Source organism: Haliotis rufescens, unplaced genomic scaffold (genome assembly GCF_023055435.1).
Source record: "Haliotis rufescens isolate VD_foot unplaced genomic scaffold, xgHalRufe1.0.p SCAF_2, whole genome shotgun sequence".
Taxonomy (NCBI): Eukaryota; Metazoa; Mollusca; class Gastropoda; order Lepetellida; family Haliotidae; genus Haliotis; species Haliotis rufescens.
The window spans coordinates 58,613,357-58,638,453 of NW_025963890.1; the positions used below are offsets into that span (position 1 = coordinate 58,613,357).

Consider the following 25,097-nt stretch of genomic DNA (forward strand, 5'->3'; position numbering starts at 1 on the left):
GGGTTTAGGAGGCAAAATGTTTGCCATTGTTAAATCAATGTATGCAAATGTAAAATCATGTGTTCGCTGTGGTGATACTAAAAGTGACTTTTTGATCGCCCGACAGGCTTACGCCAAGTATGTGTTTTAAGTCCTATACTTTTCTCATTTTTTATAAATGAGTTATATGTTGATATCATGCAGTCTGGTAGACATGGCGTCCAGCTCTTCCCTGACATTATAGAACTTTTCATGCTACTTTCTGCAGATGATGTGATTTTGATGTCTAGTACTATTATTGGTCTACAAAAGCAGCTTGACATACTTTCGGAAAATCCAGATAAATGGAAACTTAGTGTTAATCTTGATTAAAAAAAATATTGTTACATTTCGTAGAGGTGATCGAGTGGCCGCAAGAGAGAAATGTTTTTAAAGGTAAATGTATTAATGTTGTGAATGAATACAAATACCTTGGCATATTGTTTACCCATACACTGAATCCGAATCCTAATATGTGATTAATCTCACTAACAGAGCAAAGAAAGCTTTGTGGCAAGTCCACTCTGTTATCTCTAAGCTTGGAGTTATTTCACCGAAAAATCTATTTTAAATTATTTGATTCTCAAATACAACCTATTTTACTATATGAGTCGAAGATATGGGGTTGTAAAGAGTTCTATACATTTGAAAGGTTAATCTCAACGCTTGTAAAACGTTATTGCACGTTGGTATGTCAACACCAAGTGATACGGTTTATGGATAATGCGGGAGATTACCATTGCACATTATATCTCACACTCGTTGCTTGAAGTATTGGTGTAAAATAATAATAATGCCAGAACACCGTTTACCTAAGAAAGCCTACAACATGCTTGTACACCTCGATAGTCTTGGAAAGAACACATGGACTTCTTGTATACGTACATTGCTTTTAACACATGGCTTTGGTTTCATTTGGCTGTCCCAGACAATTGGTAATGCAAATGTTTTCATTAATTACATTCGCATGCGTGCCATTGATATCTTTCATCAGAAATGGCATTCAGATATTTACGAAAGTTCAAGATATGATACATATCGCCAGTTCAAGTCATTGCTTGAACCAGAATCTTATTTATCAAACTTACGGAACAGGAATTTTCGTAACATCGTTATTTGTTTCAGACTTGACCTGAATGATCTAAATATTAACACAAAGTCATGTAGATTTTCATCTGTTGAGAAGAAATCCCTAAGGTTATGTCCATTCTGTAACATTGTTGTCGAAGATTAATATAATTTTATGTTTATTTGCCCTATATACGAAAATCTAAGAAACAAGTACTCACCGCAGTAGACTTTATCTCATTTTAATGCTATATGATTGTCTTCATTACTGTCCTGCAAGGTTCTTCTAATAAATCAACTGGCATACATTCATACATCATGCGTTTTTGTTTCGAAGTAAATTGTTACCTTGACTTTGTATCTTATCATTATGTTATGTAACTCCATTGTATATTGGATTTTGTATCTTATAAATATGTTATGTAACATCGTTGTATATAGGCCTTTGGCCTTTCATGCAATAAAGAATTGAATTGAACTGACACAATCTGATATTGTTTACTATTAGCATGACACAATATTATATTGTATACTATTAACATGATACAATCTAACATGGAATACTATCAACAGGACACAATCTGATAATGTATACTATTAACATGACACAATATGATATTATATACTATCAATATGACACAATATGATATTGTATACTATTAACAAGAAAAAACCCAATATTGTATACTATCAACAGGACACAATATGATATTCTATACTATCAACAGGACACAATCTGATATTGTATACTATTTACAGGACACAATATCATATTGTATACTATCAACAGGACACAATATGTTAGTGTATACTATTAACAGGACACCATCTGATATTGTATACTATCAACAGGACACCATCTGATATTGTATACTATCAACAGGACACAATATGACATTGTATACTATCAACAGGACACAATATGACATTGTATACTATCAACAGGACACAATATGACATTGTATACTATCAACAGGACACAATGTTATATTGTATGCTATTAACATGATGCAATCTGATATGGTATACTATCAACAGGACACCATCTGATATTGTATACTATCAACAGGACACAATGTTATATTGTATACTATTAACATGATACAATCTGATATAGTATTCTATCAACAGGACACAATCTGATATTGTTTACTATTAGCATGACACAATATTATATTGTATACAATTAACATGATACAATCTAACATGGTATACTATCAACAGGACACAATCTGATAATGTATACTATTAACAGGACACAATATGATATTATATACTATCAACATGACACAATATGATATTGTATACTATTAACAAGAAACAATCCAATATTGTATACTATCAACAGGACACAATATGTTAGTGTATACTATCAACAGGACACAATATGTTAGTGTATACTATCAACAGGACACAATCTGATATTGTATACTATTTACAAGACATAATATGATATTGTCTACTATTAGCATGACACAATATCAGATTGTATACTATAAACAGGACACAATATTATATTGTATACTATCAACAGGACACACTATCATATTGTATACTATCAACAAGACACACTATGATATTGTATACTATTAACATGACAGAATATGATATTGTATACTGTAAACAGGACACAATCTGACATTGTATACTATCAACAGGACACAATATGATATTGTATACTATCAACAGGACATAATCTGATATTGTATACTATTTACAGGACAAAATATGATATTGTATACTATTAACATGACACCATCTGATATTGTACACTATCAACAGGACACAATCTGATATTGTATACTATCAACAGGACACAATATCATATTGTATACTATCAACAGGACACAATCTGATATTGTTTACTATTAGCATGACACAATATTATATTGTATACTATCAACAGGACACAATCTAACATGGTATACTATCAACAGGACACAATCTGATAATGTATACTATTAACAGGACACAATCTTATATTGTATACTATCAACAGGACACAATATGTTAGTGTATACTATCAACAGGACACAATATGACATTGTATACTATCAACAGGACACAATATGTTAGTGTATACTATCAACAGGACACAATATCATATTGTATACTATCAACAGGACACAATATGTTAGTGTATACTATCAACAGGACACAATATGTTAGTGTATACTATCAACAGGACACAGTATCATATTGTATACTATCAACATGACACAATCTGATAATGTATACTATCAACAGGACACAATATGTTAGTGTATACTATCAACAGGACACAATATCATATTGTATACTATCAACAGGACACAATGTTATATTCTATACTATCAACAGGACACAATATGTTAGTGTATACTATCAACAGGACACAATATCATATTGTATACTATCAACAGGACACAATGTTATATTGTATACTATCAACAGGACACAATATCATATTGTATACTATCAACAGGACACAATGTTATATAGTATACTATCAACAGGACACAATGTTATATTGTATACTATCAACAGGACACAATCTTATATTGTATACTATCAACAGGACACAATATGTTAGTGTATACTATCAACAGGACACAATATCATATTGTATACTATCAACAGGACACAATGTTATATTGTATACTATCAACAGGACACAATATCATATTGTATACTATCAACAGGACACAGTGTTATATTGTATGCTATTAACATGATACAATCTGATATGGTATTCTATCAACAGGACACAATCTGAAATTGTTTACTATTAGCATGACACAATATTATATTGTATACTATCAACAGGACACAATCTATCATGGTATACTATCAACAGGACACAATATCATATTGTATACTATCAACAGGACACAATATGTTAGTGTATACTATCAACAGGACACAATATGTTAGTGTATACTATCAACAGGACACAATATGTTAGTGTATACTATCAACAGGACACAATATGTTAGTGTATACTATCAACAGGACACAATGTTATATTGTATACTATCAACAGGACACAATATGTTAGTGTATACTATCAACAGGACACAATGTTATATTGTATACTATCAACAGGACACAATATGTTAGTGTATACTATCAACAGGACACAATATCATATTGTATACTATCAACAGGACACAATGTTATATTGTATACTATCAACAGGACACAATATGTTAGTGTATACTATCAACAGGACACAATGTTATATTGTATACTATATACAGGACACAATGTTATATTGTATACTATCAACAGGACACAATCTTATATTGTATACTATCAACAGGACACAATATGTTAGTGTATACTATCAACAGGACACAATATCATATTGTATACTATCAACAGGACACAATGTTATATTGTATACTATTAACATGATACAATCTGATATGGTATTCTATCAACAGGACACAATCTGATATTGTTTACTATTAGCATGACACAATATTATATTGTATACTATTAACAGGACACAATCTAACATGGTATACTATCAACAGGACACAATCTGATAATGTATACTATTAACAGGACACAATCTGATAATGTATACTATCAACAGGACACAATATGTTAGTGTATACTATCAACAGGACACAATATCATATTGTATACTATCAACAGGACACAATATGTTAGTGTATACTATCAACAGGACACAATATCATATTGTATACTATCAACAGGACACAATATGTTAGTGTATACTATCAACAGGACGCAATATGTTAGTGTATACTATCAACAGGACACAATATCATATTGTATACTATCAACAGGACACAATGTTATATTGTATACTATCAACAGGACATAATATGTTAGTGTATACTATCAACAGGACACAATATCATATTGTATACTATCAACAGGACACAATGTTATATTGTATACTATCAACAGGACACAATGTTATATTGTATACTATCAACAGGACACAATGTTATATTGTATACTATCAACAGGACACAATCTTATATTGTATACTATCAACAGGACACAATATGTTAGTGTATACTATCAACAGGACACAATATCATATTGTATACTATCAACAGGACACAATGTTATATTGTATGCTATTAACATGATACAATCTGATATGGTATTCTATCAACAGGACACAATCTGATATTGTTTACTATTAGCATGACACAATGTTATATTGTATACTATTAACATGACACTATCTAACATGGTTTACTATCAACAGGACACAATCTGATAATGTATACTATTAACAGGACACAATCTTATATTGTATACTATCAACAGGACACAATATCTTAGTGTATACTATCAACAGGACACAATATGACATTGTATACTATCAACAGGACACAAAATGTTAGTGTATACTATCAACAGGACACAATATCATATTGTATACTATCAACAGGACACAATGTTATATTGTATGCTATTAACATGATACAATCTGATATGGCATAGTATCAACAGGACACCATCTGATATTGTATACTATCAACATGACACAATCTGATAATGTATACTATTAACAGGACACAATCTTATATTGTATACTATCAACAGGACACAATATCTTAGTGTATACTATCAACAGGACACAATATGTTGGTGTATACTATCAACAGGACACAAAATGTCAGTGTATACTATCAACAGAACACAATATCATATTGTATACTATCAACAGGGCACAATGTTATATTGTATGCTATTAACATGATACAATCTGATATGGTATACTATCAACAGGACACCATCTGATATTGTATACTATCAACAGGACACAATGTTATATTGTATACTATTAACATGATACAATCTGATATGGTATACTATCAACATGACACAATCTGATAATGTATACTATCAACATGACACGATATGATATTGTATACAATTAACATGACACAATCTGATATAATATACTATTAACATGACACAATCTGATATTGTATACTTTTAATATGACACAATATGATATTCTACCATGAATTTGAAATTAACTCGATTCTGATTGGTCAATCAGAGGCCATTTAATCACAATAAACCCCCTGAAACAGCTGGTTTGACGGCGGCATCACCGCGGAAGCTAATATTCATAGAATAGTACTATTTTCAGTCATTGTCGGTAGGGATATTTTAATAATTATATCTGCAATTGCAGGTTACAACAAGCACAGATGCGGTTACTAAAATATTCAAAGGATGTGTTGCAATACATTTCGTGCAGTAAACACGACAGAAATCTACAAATGGAATGTATTTACTTTTTGAAGACAACAGAGATCTTGGCATTTTGGCGCTTTTCTATATACGACTGTGACGTCATATCTTTTGCGTCACAATGACCGATATGACGTCATAATGGTGACGTGCGATGTAGAGCGAAAGCCTTGCAAAGCTTGCTTTGTTTTCTTTAGGGATGCCCACCTCATGTTAGCTTACCAAGCTGCCGTGCTCATATGCCTTCAATGCCTGTCATATTTTCGAGTGAAGTATAACGGTGTAAACAAACTGCTTGAGTATATACAGCGCCATATTTTGTTCGGTGATTCCGTAATTCAGATCGATAACCCACTCACGACACTGAACTCAACCCATGCCGCTTCACTCAGTATATATGTTAACACAAAGAGTTCGCGTTTTATTTAGTAATGGTAGAATGGAGATAAACATACTGTGTCTTCAATGTAGGGCTAGGTTACCTGTAGATTTAACCGCGCTAAATTTAACATTTGAAACCTCAAGCTGCGCATTCGGTTCCAAATTCAATTTTGGCGGGGTTAAATCTATAGGTAACCTTCATCACTTGCTTGATAAAGGTGTTAGGATCTACACCGAAACGTCGCACTAATTGTAATAAAGAATTTGTTCATCCATAGAACTCGTCTTACTTCATCACACCAACTTCTAAATGCCACTCAAAGAAGTTAACCTAGCTCTACATTGAAAACACAGCATGTCTATCTCCTAATTGTATACTATTAACATGATACAATCTGATATGGTATACTATCAACAGGACACAATCTGATAATGTATACTATTAACATGACACGATATGATATTGTATACAAATAACATGACACAATCTGATATTGTATACTATCAACAGGACACAATCTGATAATGTATACTATTAACATGACACGATCTGAAATTGCATACAATATACAATTTACATGACAACAAACTGATATTGCATAATATCAACATAAAAACAATCTGATATTGTATACTTTAAAAGGACAAAAAATATGATATATGTATAGTATTTAGTCATGTTACAAAATGTTCTAGCCAAAATGATATGCATATCCTCTCTAGGTCTTAAAATAACAATATTTTTCTTATATTGTATATATCCGAAGTTTAAAACTCGTGGATTATACCCTTTGCTTTCTTTATAACTAGTCATGTTCATGCTTTGTACCCGGCCCTTGTGTGTTGTATTGACAATTTATATTTACTTGAACTGGGACGGTGTTCTGAGGGTGGGCTGAAGTCCCCAAATTTCATCACAAGCTCACTAGCATTTCTCTATGCTGATATGCTGAGTCCACTACAACAGAAATGACCCGTGAAGATCCGGGGTAGGATAGGTATTCAGCAACCCATTCTTGCCGTAAAAGGCGACTATGCTTGTCGTTAGAGGCGACTAACGGGATCGGGTGTTCAGGCTCTCTGACTTCGTTCAAGCATGTCATCGATCCAATTTGCGTGGATCGATGCTCATGATATCAATCACTGGATTGTCTGGTCCATAATCGTTTATTTACAGACCGCCGTCATATAGCTGGAATATTGCTGAGTGCGTCGTAAAACGACAAACTTACCAACCAACCAACACCAGAAATATTTGGGTCGAGACATTAAAACTGCCACCGACCCCCACTAGTCGTTTGCAAAGCGAATATACTGTTCTTATCTGCTCTTATACACAGCAGACGTAATTCAAAATTAACATATCGCTTTATAAGTTTCAACAAAATCAGTAAATTTACTATCGTGTCACGTGATTGCCTGGTTTGTGTACAGTGCGCCGTCGCACAGCAGGAACACTGCCATGTAGCTTAACGTTGACGTTCTTAAAGGGGAAGTGTACACGCAAAAATCACTTTCTTTCTTTTTCTAAACAAAACGCAATTTTAGAATTAATTAGTATCTGTGTTTGAAAATATATACTCATTTTTTTCACAGTGAAAGTAGGAAGCTCACAATAGTGTGAAAATGATATGCCGTTATGAGGCCTTCGTTTTTCGAGCTAAACAGGCCTGAGTTATCCCCCTTAGATTATGACGTAATTGGTGCCAATTAACTGGGTCCCTGTCTATTCTCAACGCAAAAGATATCAAGTACCAGTTTGCGGTAAAACAACATGGCCTACGACACACTCCGGCGCAGTGATGACTCAGCATAACACTATGCTTGCTGGCATCTGAGACGCTAGAATCACACACCTAGACCTACACCACGTGAAGCGACTCTAACAAAGGATGATGACGTCATAATGTTTATCAATTGGCACCAATGACGTCATATTGCAAGGGGCATAAGCCATGGTATTTTTGTTGTGGAAATAGAACACTTGGTAAATGTGAAAAATATAAATCTTTTTAATGCGAAAAATATGTTAATTAATTGTGATATTTTTATATTTTTGTCTGTGACACTTCTAGGTTAACACTTTTAATGTGGAAAAAGTACAAGAAAAATAGGTTAATTTCCGTGTGAACTTGCCATCAGACACGTACACGCCAATCCATAAAATCTAAAGTGAATCTTGACCCATCTGAAAACATTACACGAGACTATCGATGATTCCCCCTGTGTCTACGCTCTTGACATCATTGGCGTCTGGCTAGAATGTGTCGATTTATTAACGTAGGTAGCACATGTGCTTGTCTAGCAGCATGGCTGCATGCAAATGATTTCTTATCGTCTGGTTAATACCTTTAACTCCGGTAGCCTGGCGCAAGTGGTTTGTTTGTTTGGGCTCGATTTCTTAAAGCGCTTATCGCGTTGTGGACGACGTATTCCCAATCTGATCACAGATACTGCATTTAAGCAGGAGTAGAGAGCTTATGTCTTACTGCGGATAACGAAAATCAATAATTATGAGCGAGTTCACGTCCTTTCACTGAACTTTCAAAATCAAGACAACCCCTACCCACAAGCAGAGACGATTTTTTCAAGGCTGATGTTTCTTCTGACGACCGATCATAACATTAATAGAACATGATCCCCCACTTATTTTGAAGAGTATATTTCGCCTTTGTTATAACAGACTTCAGTCTTAAGCGACCACCTCTCTTAAATACAATATTTGTTTTGTTCATGTTTTCTTTTAACACCCGAGGAGTCGGTATGTTTTTCGAATATATTTCATTGTGTTTGCACAACAATCAATGTATCGGAGACCTTAATCCTTAATCTTGGGCACGCCAGAAACCTATGATTGTGGGTTCGAATCCCGGTTCGCCCCGATTATGTTTCTAGGTTTGTCAGCACCATACCCGTGCTCGTGGGTTTCACCGAAGTGGTAAACGTCTGAGACCTGCATCACTTCGGGCTTTCCTCCCACATTAAGCTAACACGCCGCGATATAACTGGAATATTGTGAAATTCGATTCGAACCCACAATCATAGGTCTCTGGTGTGCCCAAGGGACGCAACTCTGCACAGCGAATCGCGGCGCCTTAGACGACTGGGCCACCCGTGCCCCCTGAAATAGTTTGTAAAACCTAGTGAATTTCACTGTACACTCAGATACGAACGTGTAAGTAGACTTTACTAATTAGTCAGTTTTGTTTTACATTTATACATTGCATGGACAGTGTAGTATACATATTAGTAATTAATCCTTTAACGTACATTTTCTATCATTCATTGCATGAAATACATACGATGTCACGTTATTACACGTTGATATTTTCGGTAGATGTTCGGTGGCTGGTACATATGTGGCGATTAATATTCAATACTCAAATAATCATATACTGGAAATACAATTAAAAGGTGGTACTCATGTTCTACTTCCTGCAGATTGCACAATTACAAATTCTATTGTTCTTTTAACGGGGCGGTCGGGGAGCCTAGTGGTTAAATCGTTCGCTCGTCACGCCGATGACACGGGTTCGAATCCAGACATGGGTACAATGTGTGAAGCCCATTTGTGATGTCCCCCGCCGTGATATTGCTGGAGTATTGCTAACTGCGGCGTAAAACCAAACTCACCCACTCACTCTTTTTTAACATTTGTGTGTATCTTCCCTGTACAATGTTAAGAGTATGCGATGAGCATCTTATTCGAGAAAAAGATGTTCTATTTTTGGTAAAAGAGGCTTCAAAAGATATTCCTCAGTTATAAATTGCGTTTTATACATAACATATAAATTTATATTTTGGTGACTATAATTGTGCCGAGTTTCTGTATATCCACACCCTTTAGTCTTTAAGTGATCATGTCAAGAAAATGTTGAAATGAGGATATACTTTATAACTACAACCTGTGCATATATAAATAATGAAAATCTACCACATACACCATACACAACTGCATTTGGCGTAATAATCTGTAAAACTTCCAAAAGATGTACAAAGGCCTGCACTCTTTCAATACCCCATATCTCAGCTCCATACAACAAAATAGGATTAATTTTTGTCTCGACGATCTTTAGAACTGTTTTTGAGATTTTGTATACACTACTAATTTAAATAAATATGACTAAGAAAAATTCGAAATAATAACTACTAACTGCAGGGTGGACGATTGATTATCTTGCTATCATATGAAGAAATCTCAATTGCTTGCACAATTTGTTTACACATAAACTGAAGCAATTCAAATATCGGCTACCCATTAGTACAAGAGGGGGGCACGGGTGGCCCAGTCGTCTAAGGCGCCGCGATTCGCTGTGCAGAGTTGCGGCCCTTGGGCACGCCAGAAACCTATGATTGTGGGTTCGAATCCCGGTTCACCCCAATTATGTTTCTAGGTTCGTCAGCACCTTACCCGTGCTCGTGGGTTTCACCGAAGTGGTAAACGTCTGAGACCTGCATCACTTCGGGCTTTCCTCCCACATTAAGCTGACACGCCGTGATATAACTGGAATACTGTTAAAAGCGGCGTTAAACCCAACTCACTCACTCACTCATTAGTACAAGAAAGTTGTATGCACACAATTTCTACTTTCTTTTGAAAATGAAAGAAAGGAACAAACAAATAAACATATCTATCAATCAAACTAACCCACAATGACGAGGAATGCGATATTCAATAACTGAAAACAGCCAATAATAATTACCTTCTGAATGTAGAAAATGGATCCGTATCAGGGAGATGTGTACTCATTCTTCTTGAATCAGAAACAAACCGTATGGTTGTCTTTTCAATATCTTAGTTAATACACACACTAATCCGTCCAATATGTATACTAGCATTGTATCTACTATCACCAAGATCTAAATACATCACTATATAATTCACATTTTCAAATGCAAACAAGCCAGATATGCCTTTTACGACAGCAATAGAATGATATATTGATCATTTATTGAGTTGGGCAAGTTGCCAACTCACCTGGAATCACCACAAGGTCACCCTAAGATTTTGAGAAATATGCTCATTGATACTTAAATATACAGATGCTCATGGTTCTTGGTAGAAGATGCTCAACGTTCACGAACAAATGATGTTTCAGTGTACATTATCTTCGAGTTAAAGCCCCAAGCTGTAGCTAGCGCTAAAACCACAGATAATACATCAATAATTTTTTCACATTCACTTGCATAACACTTATCAAATGTAAACAAGCCAGATATGCAATTAAAGAGACCTATAAATAGTGTCGTTCACTTCTATGTTATCATTTTCATATGATTTACTGCAGCTTAATCACACAGTACTACACACTTTAACAAACAGTTGCGCGTCTTCAACATGTCCATACACCTAGGAACCATGAGCATACAGCATCAAACTTACGGGGGTCACGGGTGGCCCAGTCGTCAAAGGCGCTGTGCAGAGTTGCGTCACTTGGCCACGCTAGAAACCTATGATTGTGGGTTCGATTCCCGGTTCGCCCCGATTATGTTTCTAGGTTTGCCAGCACCATACCCGTATAAAACGTCTGAGACCTGCATCACTTCGGGCTTTCCTCCCACATTAAGCTGACACGCCGCGATATAACTGGAATACTGTTAAAAGCGGCGTTAAACCCAACTCACTCACACTAAAAAACGTACTTTTCTTTATGAGGTAACGGTCAGTATGACGCTGTATATAATAACACACTTCCGAAACAGTGGAGACGGGTTAAAGCGGACACAAGGCATGTTTTGGCTGCCAGATGTGCATTCAGAAACTTATATATATATTATAATTATGTCATACAAAATCTGGAAGTTTTTATAACAACTAAATTGAAGTAACAACACATGGCCACGTGACAACGGACATGATGAAAAACGGCCAACAAGAAATGTAAAAGGACCAATAAGAAAAGGTCAAAACGGCCAATAAAAAGTCACAATTACCATAACATATTCATCTACATATTATTGGAGAAATAAAAATGAAACAAATTGACATATATATCAATAACACACAATGTTGTCGTGTACCCGTCAAATTCAGCAGAAAACAACACTCTTCTTAAAGACAGATGACCTAATGTTTCATATATAGATGTCGCCAAGCTGCTGAAAACACTAGTCTTGCTTCTTTCACATCCATCCTCGTCTCCAAAACGTTCTGCATCCTCTTAAACACGATGAAGTAAGAAAACACCCTGCATATACCAACCGGTCTCCCTAACATTATTTCACCATGATGCAGGTGATTTAGTTTTCATTCGATTTTTTGCAAACCTGTCAGTAATATGCAAGAAAGCAGCATCTTTCGTCATTTATGCCTGTTTTAAAAAAAAGAAATAAATATTCCTTCATAACAGATCTGCAATATTGGTAAAGCGTATAAGTCAAAAGGGGGCACGGGTGGCCCAGTCGTCTAAGGCGCCGCGATTCCCTGTGCAGAGTTGCGTCCCTTGGCAACGCCATAAACCTATGATTGTGGGTTCGAATCCCGGTTCGCCCCGATTATGTTTCTAGGTTTGTCAGCACCATACCCGTGCTCGTTGGTTTCACCGAAGTGGTAAACGTCTGAGACCTGCATCACTTCGGGCTTTCCTGCCACATTAAGCTGACACGCTGTGATATAACTGGAATACTGTTAAAAGCGGCGTTAAACCCAACTCACTCACTCACTATAAGTCAAAATATTACAGAACAACACTTACAACTGTACTAAAAGAGATAAAGAATATTTCATAATTTTTCGCTGTGCAGAGTTGCTTCCCCTAGACGTGCCAGACGTGATCTTAAGTCCGAATCCCAGTTGATTATTTTCAGTCCCATACCAAAGTGGTAAACATCTGAGATCTGCATTACGTCTTCCCCCTCTACATTGAGCTGACACGCTGTAAATGTTATAGTGTTAAAAGCGGAGTGTCACATAACTCACTCACTCACTAACTCACTGTGTTATAACTTACCCTCAAACAAGTATCAGCTTCGTCACTAAGTGGCCTGGAGGGTCGACATAGCCTAAACGAGATCATTTACATGTGTGTTAACTGCTTATTCTTGACTATATCACAAAGTAAATACATGTAGTTATAATACTTTCTGCATTACAAACCAGAAAAATTAAATAACATCTCTAGATAACGAACAACCAAAATAATATAAACATTTTTTTTGTCACGCTCTCAGTCCAAAGCATTTTATTGCCTCTCAGTCTATCACGTTTGAAGACCAGTGTAGAATTGGTCTGCAGCAACCTATGCTTGTTCGTAAGAGCGACTAACGGGATCGGGTGGCCAGACTCGCTGACTTGGTTGATGCATGTCTTCGTATCCCAAAGGCGTAGATCGATGCTCATGATGTCAAGAGACCACCGTCATATAGCTGGAATATTGCTGAGCGCGTTTTACAACATACAAACAAAACACGTTTTCATTTTTTATAAATGCAAAATCGCCGTGATAATTGCAGCGGCATCAAACAGTACTCACTCACACACTCACTTTCAATGTAGGGTATGCTTCGTGGGCTTCATCATGCGTTGTGTTGCATAGAATTAAGAGTTTACCACCTGGCGGTCTGTGTCTTACCTGAAGATTTTAGATCGGATCTTGCAGATAACCAACACGACAAGCACAATCACAATAGATAGGACAATAGGCACCACTATTTGAGAAATCGGATCATCTGAACCTGCAACAAGAAGAATAGTTTCATTCATTACATTATTTATATTTAATTATTATTTTTACTGGACTAATGCCTTTCACAGATGATAAGCTTAACATTACCATATCTGCTCTATTTCTTTATGCATATGAATCGGTGTTTCTGCTCGGATTTGCAAAATCAAAACAATGGAACTTGGCCATGATCTTTAATTTCAGCTATCTGGTACATCGATCTGATATCGTTCATTAATGGTCAAATAGCCAGTTCCCTTCCACCGATAGACCTAAATTTTCGCGAATACCTGGTATGATCACTATTTGATAGTGGTTCATAAACACAAGCTTATGATATATACGAATCGTGCAATGGTGTCCATTCTTATTTATTATGGAGGGTTTCTCTCTTTTATTTACAGCTTTTGTAATATTCCTTAAATTCATTAAGCTTTCGCACTACCCAGAGAGCGGAAGGTCGCTGGTTCGATTCCCTGACCGGGTCATTTTTACAGACGTTAAAATATGGTACTTGTTGTATTCCTGCCTTGCATTCGACATTATTGGGATAAACCAAGCACTTGCCGACTCGGAGTCAGTAGGCTAGTACTATAAAACCGGTTCAAGTCCGGACTTGTACAAGCAGCCACACGAACAAGTGCATACACTTCGCTATATAAGTGAAATAATCTTGAACGCTACGTTAATCCCCATTACACCTCACTCATCTCACTCACGCAGATAGATAGGTAGATAGATATATAGATACATTCACAAGTCACGAAAGATGAACATCTCTCTCTCTCTCTCTCTCTCTCTCTCTCTCTCTCTCTCTCTCTCTCTCTCTCTCCGGGGCGGTCGGGTAGCCTGGTGGTTAAAGCGTTCGCTCGTCACGCCGAAGACCCGGGTTCGATTCCCGACATGGGTACAATGTGTGAAGCCCATTTCTGGTGTCCCCCGCCGTGATATTGCTTGAATATTGCTAAAAGCGACGTAAAACCATACTCACTCACTCACTCACTCTCTCTCTCTCTCTCTCTCTCTCTCTCTCTCTCTCTCTCTCTCTCTCTCTCTCTCTCTCACATGACTAAATGCCATAATCACATTTGCTTATATACGTAGCGCCATGAGCAACCAGTTGGTGATTGGATATTAGGTACTTTATAAATTGACAAACTTAGGAGAACTTAGAAATTAATACCATAACTGTTACAAAAGTAAAGACGGTAATTTCAACATCAACTGATAAGTAAACATACATAGACATTTCTAGTCTGTACAGTTCTATATTTTTCATGTACGTACCAGTAATCCTGTCACTGTTGCTGCTGTTGCTGTTTCTGATGATGCAGGTGCCGTTGGTGCAAGTGCAAGTCATGTTGTCTCGGCGACATTCATTGAGCCAGCATCCCTTCGGACAATCTTCCGAACACTTATCACCCCTTTCACCAACTTTACATTCGTGACAGTGTCCACGTTCAAAGTCACAAACTCCGTCCTTACAGTTGCTATCACATTTGTTCGCGCAGTTCAACCCCCACCATGTTGGTTGACAATTGGTGCAATGTGCTGTGTTCTGGTCACATTTGGCTGGCTTGTCTGGATCATTCAGACAGTTGGGTGGACATTCCAGCGTACAGTTAAAAGAGCGGTAGCCAGCTTTACACGACTCGCATCTGCCAGTCGTCTTGTTACAGAGTTGTTCGTAACATCCCGAACTGCATGCCTTAGTACAATTCTCGCCGTACCACTGATTTTCCTCACACTTTTCACAAGGGGGAGGGTGATGGGGTGGGTCGCAGTGGGTCGTGTGCCCTGGAACACAATATTAGAGTGAGTGAGTGACATTTAGGACTGCACTTCTCAGTACAGTTGACGCCGTACAACCCCTCAGTTGTCTTACACCCTTCGCAGGGGGGAGTGTCTAATTCTGAGAAGCAGTTGTACGAGAGTGCTGGAACGTAAGTCATAGTTCATCACAACAATAGCTCATACAATTCACACAGTGATCTGTTTTTCGAAGGGGTAATACCATGCTGTGCTACAATATTTTGTACAGTTTGATATATGTGAATTTTCGAAGAACATACAGCAAGCAGTGGGCAAGTAATGGAACACAATATTACTTAAGACAAAGCACAGATCTTCAAACGATTTGTTTTAGAACACACCTATTCGTTCAACTTAATTTTGAAAATAGTTTGTTCCCGAAAATCCGTCATGATCCCTAATTTTGTCTAACCTCCCATAAGCTGCATTAATAACAACGTCGATGACATTACTTTCGGGTTCAGTAAAACATCCGCCCAATGCAGAATTGCAAAACAACTTAAAATCGGAAGTCGCATGCCTCTAGCTACACTATTATCACAGTACTAGGCACTTCAAGTTTGCAGACCTTGACCTTCACATAATTTAACATAAATTAAGATATAGCCTATGCTACCTATTGAAAGTAGGTCACGGTGGCCAGTCATCACTTTCACACATAAGTTTCCAAATTATATGACTGCTACATTCATAAGGCTTAACACTTTCTGCAGAAAACGACATGTTGGTGAAAGCAGCAAACAAACTTTATAAAAGAAATATGACCTTCACTATGAACTCACCAGTATTTGTAGGTCACTTGCAACCTTTCCTTATCTCGGCCGCCCTAATGGTCATGTAAACACGGGGCTTAACAACACCACAACAACTCTAAATGATTCCACTGTAGTATATATTATCACTATCCTATCATATCCAGATAGTTGGTATGTTTAATTTGTATCTGAGTACTAGTTTGTCAGACGTGCAAAATACAAAACTCCTTAAGGTTAATTACCTTCCGCTCTCAAACAGGATATACAGATAAGCAAAACCAGGATCAGTACTGGTGCACGCATGCCTATATAGAAGAGAAACAATCATAATCATTATCGTTATAATACCAACAACAACAATAACAATAATGAAAATAGTAATAATATCAATAAAATTCAGGGTTTTGACACCCTCACACGAAGAATGAGTGAGTGAGTGAGGTGTTACGCCGCTTTTAGCAATATTCCAGCAATATCACGGCGGGGGACACCAGAAATGGGCTTCACACATTGTACCCATGTCGGGAATCGAACCTGGGTCTTCGGCGTGACGAGCGAACGCTTTAACCACTAGGCTACCCGACCGCCCCTCCTCACACGAAGAATCATGTCGGATAATAATAATAGATCCCAACACCCTCGCTCTTTCCTCAATCGCATATATTTACCAATTAAATTGGGAGGGCGTGGTTCGATTGACTTTGGGGCTCTTCATGATAGAATTGTATTGTGCACTTTTGCATACATTTATTTGTCTGATAATTTTCTTGTGAAGCATGTCAAGACTCATGATGAAAACAAGTCGGCTGGTCTAAAAGGTGAAACAGAAGGCTTTCTGTTTGCTGCTCAGGACCAGTCACTTTCCATTCCAAACAGTCAATGTTTTATTTTGCCTCAACATGTAAATATGAAACATGTAAATTATGCAAAAAAATTAATGAGACTGTTCAATCATTTGTAAGTGTATCATACGACTGTGTACTTGTTTTTTATTGTTTGACAATGATTGTAACTGTGTTACTTTGTTTCCGTTGAGATTCGGTAGACGCTCATTGCATTGTGCTTGTCAGGAAGTTACTATATTTAGATGCTAGTATGGTGTGTAAGCTTCCGGTCCGGTATACCGCGGACGATGAAAGTATGTAATGGAAACTTCTTTAATGTTCTAGTACCGTCAGACTGGTAGGGACACTGTATAGACATTTCCATTAGCTAGATAGGGTGTATGTATACATGCACGTCGCTATATAAGTGCAATAATCTTGGACGCGACGTTAAACCCCATTTCACTTCACCTCATGTGAGGGTCGCTCGGGCGGTCGGGTAGCCTAGTGGTTAAAGCGTTCGCTCGTCACGCCGAAAACCCGGGTTTGATTCCCGATATGTGTACAATGTGTGAAGCCCATTGCGTGTGTTCCCCGCCGTGATATTGCTGGAATATTGCCAAAAGCGGCGTAAAACAATACCCACTCATTCATGTGGGTACTTTTCTTAGATGCCGAATTTAAGACTAAGGTTTAGTATTATTGGAGGTGGGTTTAAAATCGTATCTATTTCAGGCGGCGTAGACTGAACCTCCTCGGAAAGGGCTAACTGACGGACTGTTCCACCTAAATGTCTACACCCTTACGTTACGAGACAAAATACGCGTTAAACATAACAGAACATCACTAAAATGAATGGTTTTAGGATAAATGATTTTTATCCATGAGTTTACCGTGATTATTGTGAGATTATTCAAAATCAAATGCAAAAATAATTAGGTTTTAAATGTCAACGTTTATATCAATTTGGTTCAGTTGAAACAAGTCACTCGAAACATTCCACAAGTGCATTATGGGGCCGAGCTCACACATGTAAACTAGCCAAAGTCCTGTGTCGCTGGTTATTGTGAGTTGAAGTGTTTTCGGTCGTGAACGTTATCTTTCAACCGCCAGACTGGAGCAGGTGCAAGCCATGAAATAGAGTGCTTACCGCGGGTTACGCTATACGGTACCGTAACCGACGTGATTCGACGGCTTAGGGCGTGGGACGAACATAGTGAAGGAAGATCAACAGCGGTCGTCCTGGTCGCAGTGTGTTGCAAAATGTCTTAAGCTGAGCAACAGGCGTGCATGTTAACCGTTATGCAACTGTAGCCAGAGACAGATATAATTCCCAGGTCATCAAGGTACAACTTGTGGCTGCTATGTCAAGGACACAGAGGTTTGTACATGTTTGGGATAACCCCGCGACGTGGGAGATGGCTAACGTCATCTAGCTATATTTTTTCAAGAAACTGTTTCACCGATTGGTAATTGGTGTGGATGCTCAAGATTGATTGATAAGAATGATGGAACAGTTTTGGTGACGACTCTCGAAGGATATCATCCCTTAAAAATGCGGGTCAGTGTCAAAGATGCTACGCTCGATATTTCCACATTGAAGAAATCAGCGGAGTGTAACTCTCAAAGGAAATGATGTCAGGGAGTTGGGGTTTTCACTGAATAAATGATTAGGGTTTGACTAGTGGACCTGTAAGATAGTTAACTTGAGGAAAGGAACAAGGGAGACTTCACTGGGATGGAGAAAAGATGTATGTTTGTTTGTTTGTTTGTTTGTTGTTTAACGCCGCACTCAGCGGTGTTCCAGCTATATGGCGGCGGTCTGTAAATAATCGAGTCTGGACCAGACAATCCAGTGATTGACATCATAAGCATCGATCCACGTAATTGGGATACGGTGACATACATCAACAAAGTCAGCGAGCCTGACCAACCGATCCTCTTACGACAAGCATAGTCGCCTTTTACGACACGAATGGGTTGCTGAAGGTCTATTCTAAGCAGGATCTTGACGGGTCTACAACAGATGTACACACATTTTCTGGCAGCACCGGTACCAATATTTGGGGAAGACTGTCAAGAGATGTCATTAAGCTAACACCTTTACTAAAATCACATGTATATAGCATTCATAATAAGGAAGTTACATGTACTTACTTTTTATGTAATCAGAAATCCTCATGCAGTACACCTAGCTCTAAGAGAGCATCCAACGTCTTTATTTCCTTTAATAAGAAAGTTATATTAACTGATGACATCATTTTCGGTTTGGAAAAACCAACATGAATGTTACATACTTTCTTTCCCCTGAGTTTCATCATTAGGTGAATGTGGAAAAGATGTTTGGGCTGAGACATTATTTAAAACTGAATGCAATGTCTTCATTGTTTTTATTGCGTACTATACAGGCCAAATCCCTTTGTACAAACACATTTTGGGCGACGGTTCTTCTTGAATAATAAATATTTAGCGATACTAATATTGAGCTTTGTATTAATAGTAGATGAAAGTATATTAAACTTATGGACATTTGGGTGTAGATAATATTTTGAAGGAATATAGAGATGGCGTAGGTGAGTGTATGCAGGGAACTCTTTTATTAGGCCATATTGACATATTTTGCAAAATCTTTCTTTTAAGACGGATGTTAAGTTTTCTACCAGTTTCTACCTCCATCCAGTGTGCACCGCATCTAAACCTTGACAAACACGAACGGAATTTACTCAAGGGTACACAGTACACATACTCCTCACACTTTAACGTTACTTTAAAATGAGAGTAGTAAGACATTTTAGAGGTATTACGTAAAAATCTGTGCCATATTTGTTGAAAATTGTCTTTCGAACGTTGCAATAACATTGCAGTTTATAATTGTACACTACCAGGTGACTGTGATCATCAAACATTAACGAATCCGAGAGAAAATAACGTTGTTCTAATATTAGTGAGTGAGTTGGGTTTAAAGCCGCTTTTAACAGTATTCCAGTTATATCACGGCGTGTCAGCTTACTGTGGGAGGAAAGCCCGGAGTGATGTAGGTCTCAGACGTTTACCACTTCGGTTAAACCCACGAGCACGGGTATGGTGCTGACACACCTAGAAACATAATTGGGGCGAAACGGGATTCAAACCCACAATCATAGGTTTCTGGTGTGCCCAAGGGACGCAACTCTGCACAGCGAATCGCGGCGCCTTAGACGACTGGGCCACCCGTGCCCCCGTTCTAGTATTATCCGTCTTTCCTTGACTATCGTATAAATACAACATATCAGGATACTTTTTGGTGTTTAAAAGCTCTCATGTGTGAAGTCTATTCATGGTGTCCCTGCTCTGGTATTGCTGAAATACTGCGGAAAATGCAACACCATCCTCACTCTTATCCTACCTGGGGGTAGAGGTGAAGCCTACAGAAGTCTTGTCCACGTAATGCTAAAGGTCAATGCTTGATAGCCTCATGGGTGTCATGTGGGAAGCCCTTTGTGAGTGTCCCCGATGTGATATGACTGGGATATTGCGAAAAGCGAAATCTTTCCCGGATATAGAACTGTACGAGAACTTATTGCATGACCTATTACTACATGCATTAAGCGCATGTATAATGAAAGCAACGAGTAACCCTTTCAAACCTCAGACTCCAAATAGTGGAGGCACACATTCTTTGTCCTATTCATTAATACGACGCATTTCGAAAGTAGACGCCGGGTGGATATTCCCGAACACTCACGATATGGAGTTTCCTTATACCCTTTGTTCAATGACAACGATTGAAGCTTTAGACATGCGACGCATTATGACAATGATATGTGCTTATAACGTTAGTGTACCTGTACCTGCTACAGCGGTATCACGTCAATGGAATGACGACGAATTTTTTTGGGGGGGCTTCATGGGATTTATTCTGTTTGTTCAGATGGGGATATGGAGATCCCGCCACAATATGGCTATGGATGATAATTCCCTGAAACATAATATAAGGTTGAATAAGAATTATACAATTACGAGAATCTATAACATGTATAATTAAACAAACATATTACATTTACTTTTTACCCTGAGCATGAATTTAAGCATGTATTGTCAGAACATCCATCAGTTGTATATTTATTACAGCTACAAATCCCATTTATATGATACAATAGACATCAAAATATAACAATATATACAGACAACTATTAGCACATAAATACCAACCTCGTCTCAGGGACGCAGGCTCATCACATCACTGCCAACAGTATGGCTTTATATGTGCCTCTATGCCTAATAATGAAATGACATAATTAAGTAAAATGTATATAATATATATACAGACATGCTTTCTCTCTCTCTCACACATACACACATACACGCATTCACGCACACACACACACGCACGCACGCACACACACACAGTAATATAAACCTAATATTCATATGCACTACATCAGTACATATTTACTAACACTTTCATAGAACTATGTACATGATCATCACCTAACTCATACAAGACTTAGTGTTCTAAAATACTGTACAATACATTATTACATTTATAGCTGTAAGCTATAAATTATTGCTAATGATAAATGTATTCTAACAGATACAGCTTCAAGCTATTAACTATATAAATTACTGAAACTAACTCGGCAATAAACGCTTTTAAGGAGTATGCCGGTTTACAATTTTGGATCAAACTCAACAATTGAACTGACCTAAACTAAACTAAACTAAACTAAACTTATAAACTAAACAAGAATAACTTTACATGTTAATACATACCAGTTACGACAAAGAGGAACTAATCACGAAAACTAATCAAGACCAACTAATATGTAAACTAATTAACCTACACTAACTAGTCTAACATGACAGGTTGTAGCATATCCTAGCAACGGATGATGGCAGCAGGCAATACCAAAGTGCTGTAACAATGGCATCCCTGGTGGGATCTCCATATCCCTGATATGAACAGACGGAATAAATCCCATGAACCCCCAAACAAGTATTCGTCGCCATTACATAGACGTTATACCGCTGTTACACCAGTTACCACTGCCTTTATATCAACATAAATGTATATAATAATGTATTTCTTTAAACACCTTATGGTACCTACATCTCGGGAGCATCTGTCGCAATACAGTCCCACCGTTCGTGGGTTAGGAAAATGTCAGTATGCTAGTATAGTATAAGTACTTCATGAGTATATCACCAGTATCTCGTGAGTATCGCACGAGTATTGCGGGGCGTGACTCCTCATCACAAACACACAGGTGTTTACAACTATAGAGATATATCTAGTCTACAAAACCGGGGGTTCAACAATATCATGTGTAGATACACTTGCAGTGACCTTACCTTCTCGGAAACATGCACCCTCCGAAAACCCATCACAATCGCAGCGATGACAATCTCGTCTACAATACTTTGTATATCGAAAGTACAGTGGACTTTCCCCGCTTATCCCCGATGAGTCACAAACACGAGTCTGAAATGGATGTCGCTTTGTATGTATGAAACACAACAAACGCAGACAGGCGACGAATTATCGGCTGATAACCATCGATATTATTTCGAAGTGTTTCTGTTACCACTGGCTTTATATCCACGGTATAGGGGCGGTCGGGTAGCCTAGTGGTTAAAGCGTTCGCTCGTCACGCCGAAGACCCGGGTTCGATTCCCGACATGGGTACAATGAGTGATGCCCATTTCCGGTGTCCCCCGCCGTGATATTGCTGGAATATTGCTAAAGGCGGCGTAAAACCATACTCACTCACTCAACACGGTATTTCTTAAAACACCTCATGGTATTTACATCTTGTTGTTTGGGACTCCGTGCATCATATTTGTGTAATTCGGCCTCTCTTATCTATGGTAGGGAATCTTTCGCAATACAGTCCCTGAAACTCCATCACACTCGCGGCGATGATATTCTCGTCAACGTTATTTTGTGTAAATGCAAGACATAGGACGGGAAAAATCATTAGCAGTAAACTCAAGCTACAGATGAAGGAAAAGCGGCAGCAATGGTGAATAACTGTTAAAAAATATATATACTTTTCAATAGTTCATGCATAGTACATGTATATTATACGCGTTAAGTAAATTAACAGTTTCCAAACAAAAACAGTCCTCTATTTGACTTATATTATCAGTTATTCACACAAAACAACAGGAGCTACTTACCTATGCGTATGCACAACAATGTGGTAGTTTATAATCATGCACAACCGGATTTACTGCCGCTTACGATTTTGCATTTCAACAATTTTAATTTCGATTTAATTTCGTGTTAAATGTGCGCATTAGTGAAACTTATATATGTTGGCGACTATTGTCTATGCATGGCTTTAACTTCGTGTAAGATATATTCAGATGTCGACTTTCACAACATTCGTTGATGACAAGTAGGTGAGGCTGTATGATGTATTATGTTTACGTGGATCAGCTCAAAAACATATTGTAAGGGACAGCTAAACTATTTCCTTAGTCTGGAAAATTATGATTTCGATCAGCTGATTGTATTCAAGATTTGGCTGGTGAGAGATCTCATTCTGTATCTCCTCGTCAATACCAAGGCAAAAGCACAAAGAAGTTGTATACTGTGAAGTTTCTTTTATGTTTGACAATAGGGGTGGGTAGGCATGTTCTAAAAAGCCTTTATCTTTTCCAATTTGACGTCTAGACGAAATGTCGTTAACTGTATGTCGAGTTATTTTTCTGACGCACGTTTTTTAAAGATCCGAAAAGTGAACAATATGTGCAAGAACCGCACTAGAGCAGCACGGGGTCTACCTCCGACTATAACATTTCACAAGGATGTAGAATATCAAATTTCCTGTCTTATAGTGTAGCATTAACTGCACATATTAAACTGGTTTCACGGACAGTACTACGTGTTTTCCGATGTTTTGTTATGGGTTAAAAACAGCAAATCAGCAAATTTATGGTACACCGATAAGTGAGTGAGTGAATGGGGTTTTACGCCGCTTTTAGCAATATTCCAGCAAATATTCTAAAAGTAGTGTGCGACGAAAATTTTTATTTAACAGCTTTAAGGAAAATGTGAGAGAGCAGAATCCTGCCTAATATCTTAACGAAATAATGATACATTACTGTAACAAATACATTCGATACGAAAAATAGCTTGCGATAAATGAAGAAAATCGATTCCATTTTCTCTCAGCTCACATTGCGAGAATTTGCTGTGGATAACATCACATTTCCGTATTCTTTTGTTCACCAGGAAACAAACTATATTACAGGTATTACAACAAATAATATGAAATGTTGAAATCGTACTACATATAAAAGGAATTTAAATGGATAGCCATTACGTTACCTAACATGTAGATAGTCCTTACATTCCA

General features: G+C 37.5%; 1 protein-coding gene across 3 annotated transcripts; it reads right to left on the minus strand.

Annotated features, from left to right (window-relative positions):
• Positions 1–11,142: 11,142 nt before the first annotated feature.
• Positions 11,143–23,211, minus strand: LOC124141759 (scavenger receptor class F member 1-like). Of its 3 annotated transcripts, none has more exons than XM_046509848.2 (9): positions 23,086–23,211; positions 21,946–22,011; positions 21,585–21,712; positions 19,912–19,979; positions 17,173–17,235; positions 15,651–16,160; positions 14,271–14,373; positions 13,650–13,701; positions 11,143–13,010 (listed from the first exon to the last, which is right to left on the minus strand). In XM_046509848.2, the coding sequence occupies exons 4-9, from the start codon at positions 19,934–19,936 to the stop codon at positions 13,005–13,007; spliced, it is 759 nt and encodes a 252-aa protein (XP_046365804.2). In that variant the 5' UTR covers positions 19,937–19,979; positions 21,585–21,712; positions 21,946–22,011; positions 23,086–23,211; the 3' UTR covers positions 11,143–13,004. The 3 variants fall into 3 exon arrangements, with proteins under 3 accessions (XP_046365804.2, XP_046365809.2, XP_046365824.2); XM_046509853.2 differs by having other exon boundaries at positions 21,579–21,712; XM_046509868.2 differs by lacking the exons at positions 21,585–21,712; positions 21,946–22,011; positions 23,086–23,211 and adding an exon at positions 21,140–21,279.
• Positions 23,212–25,097: the final 1,886 nt, after the last annotated feature.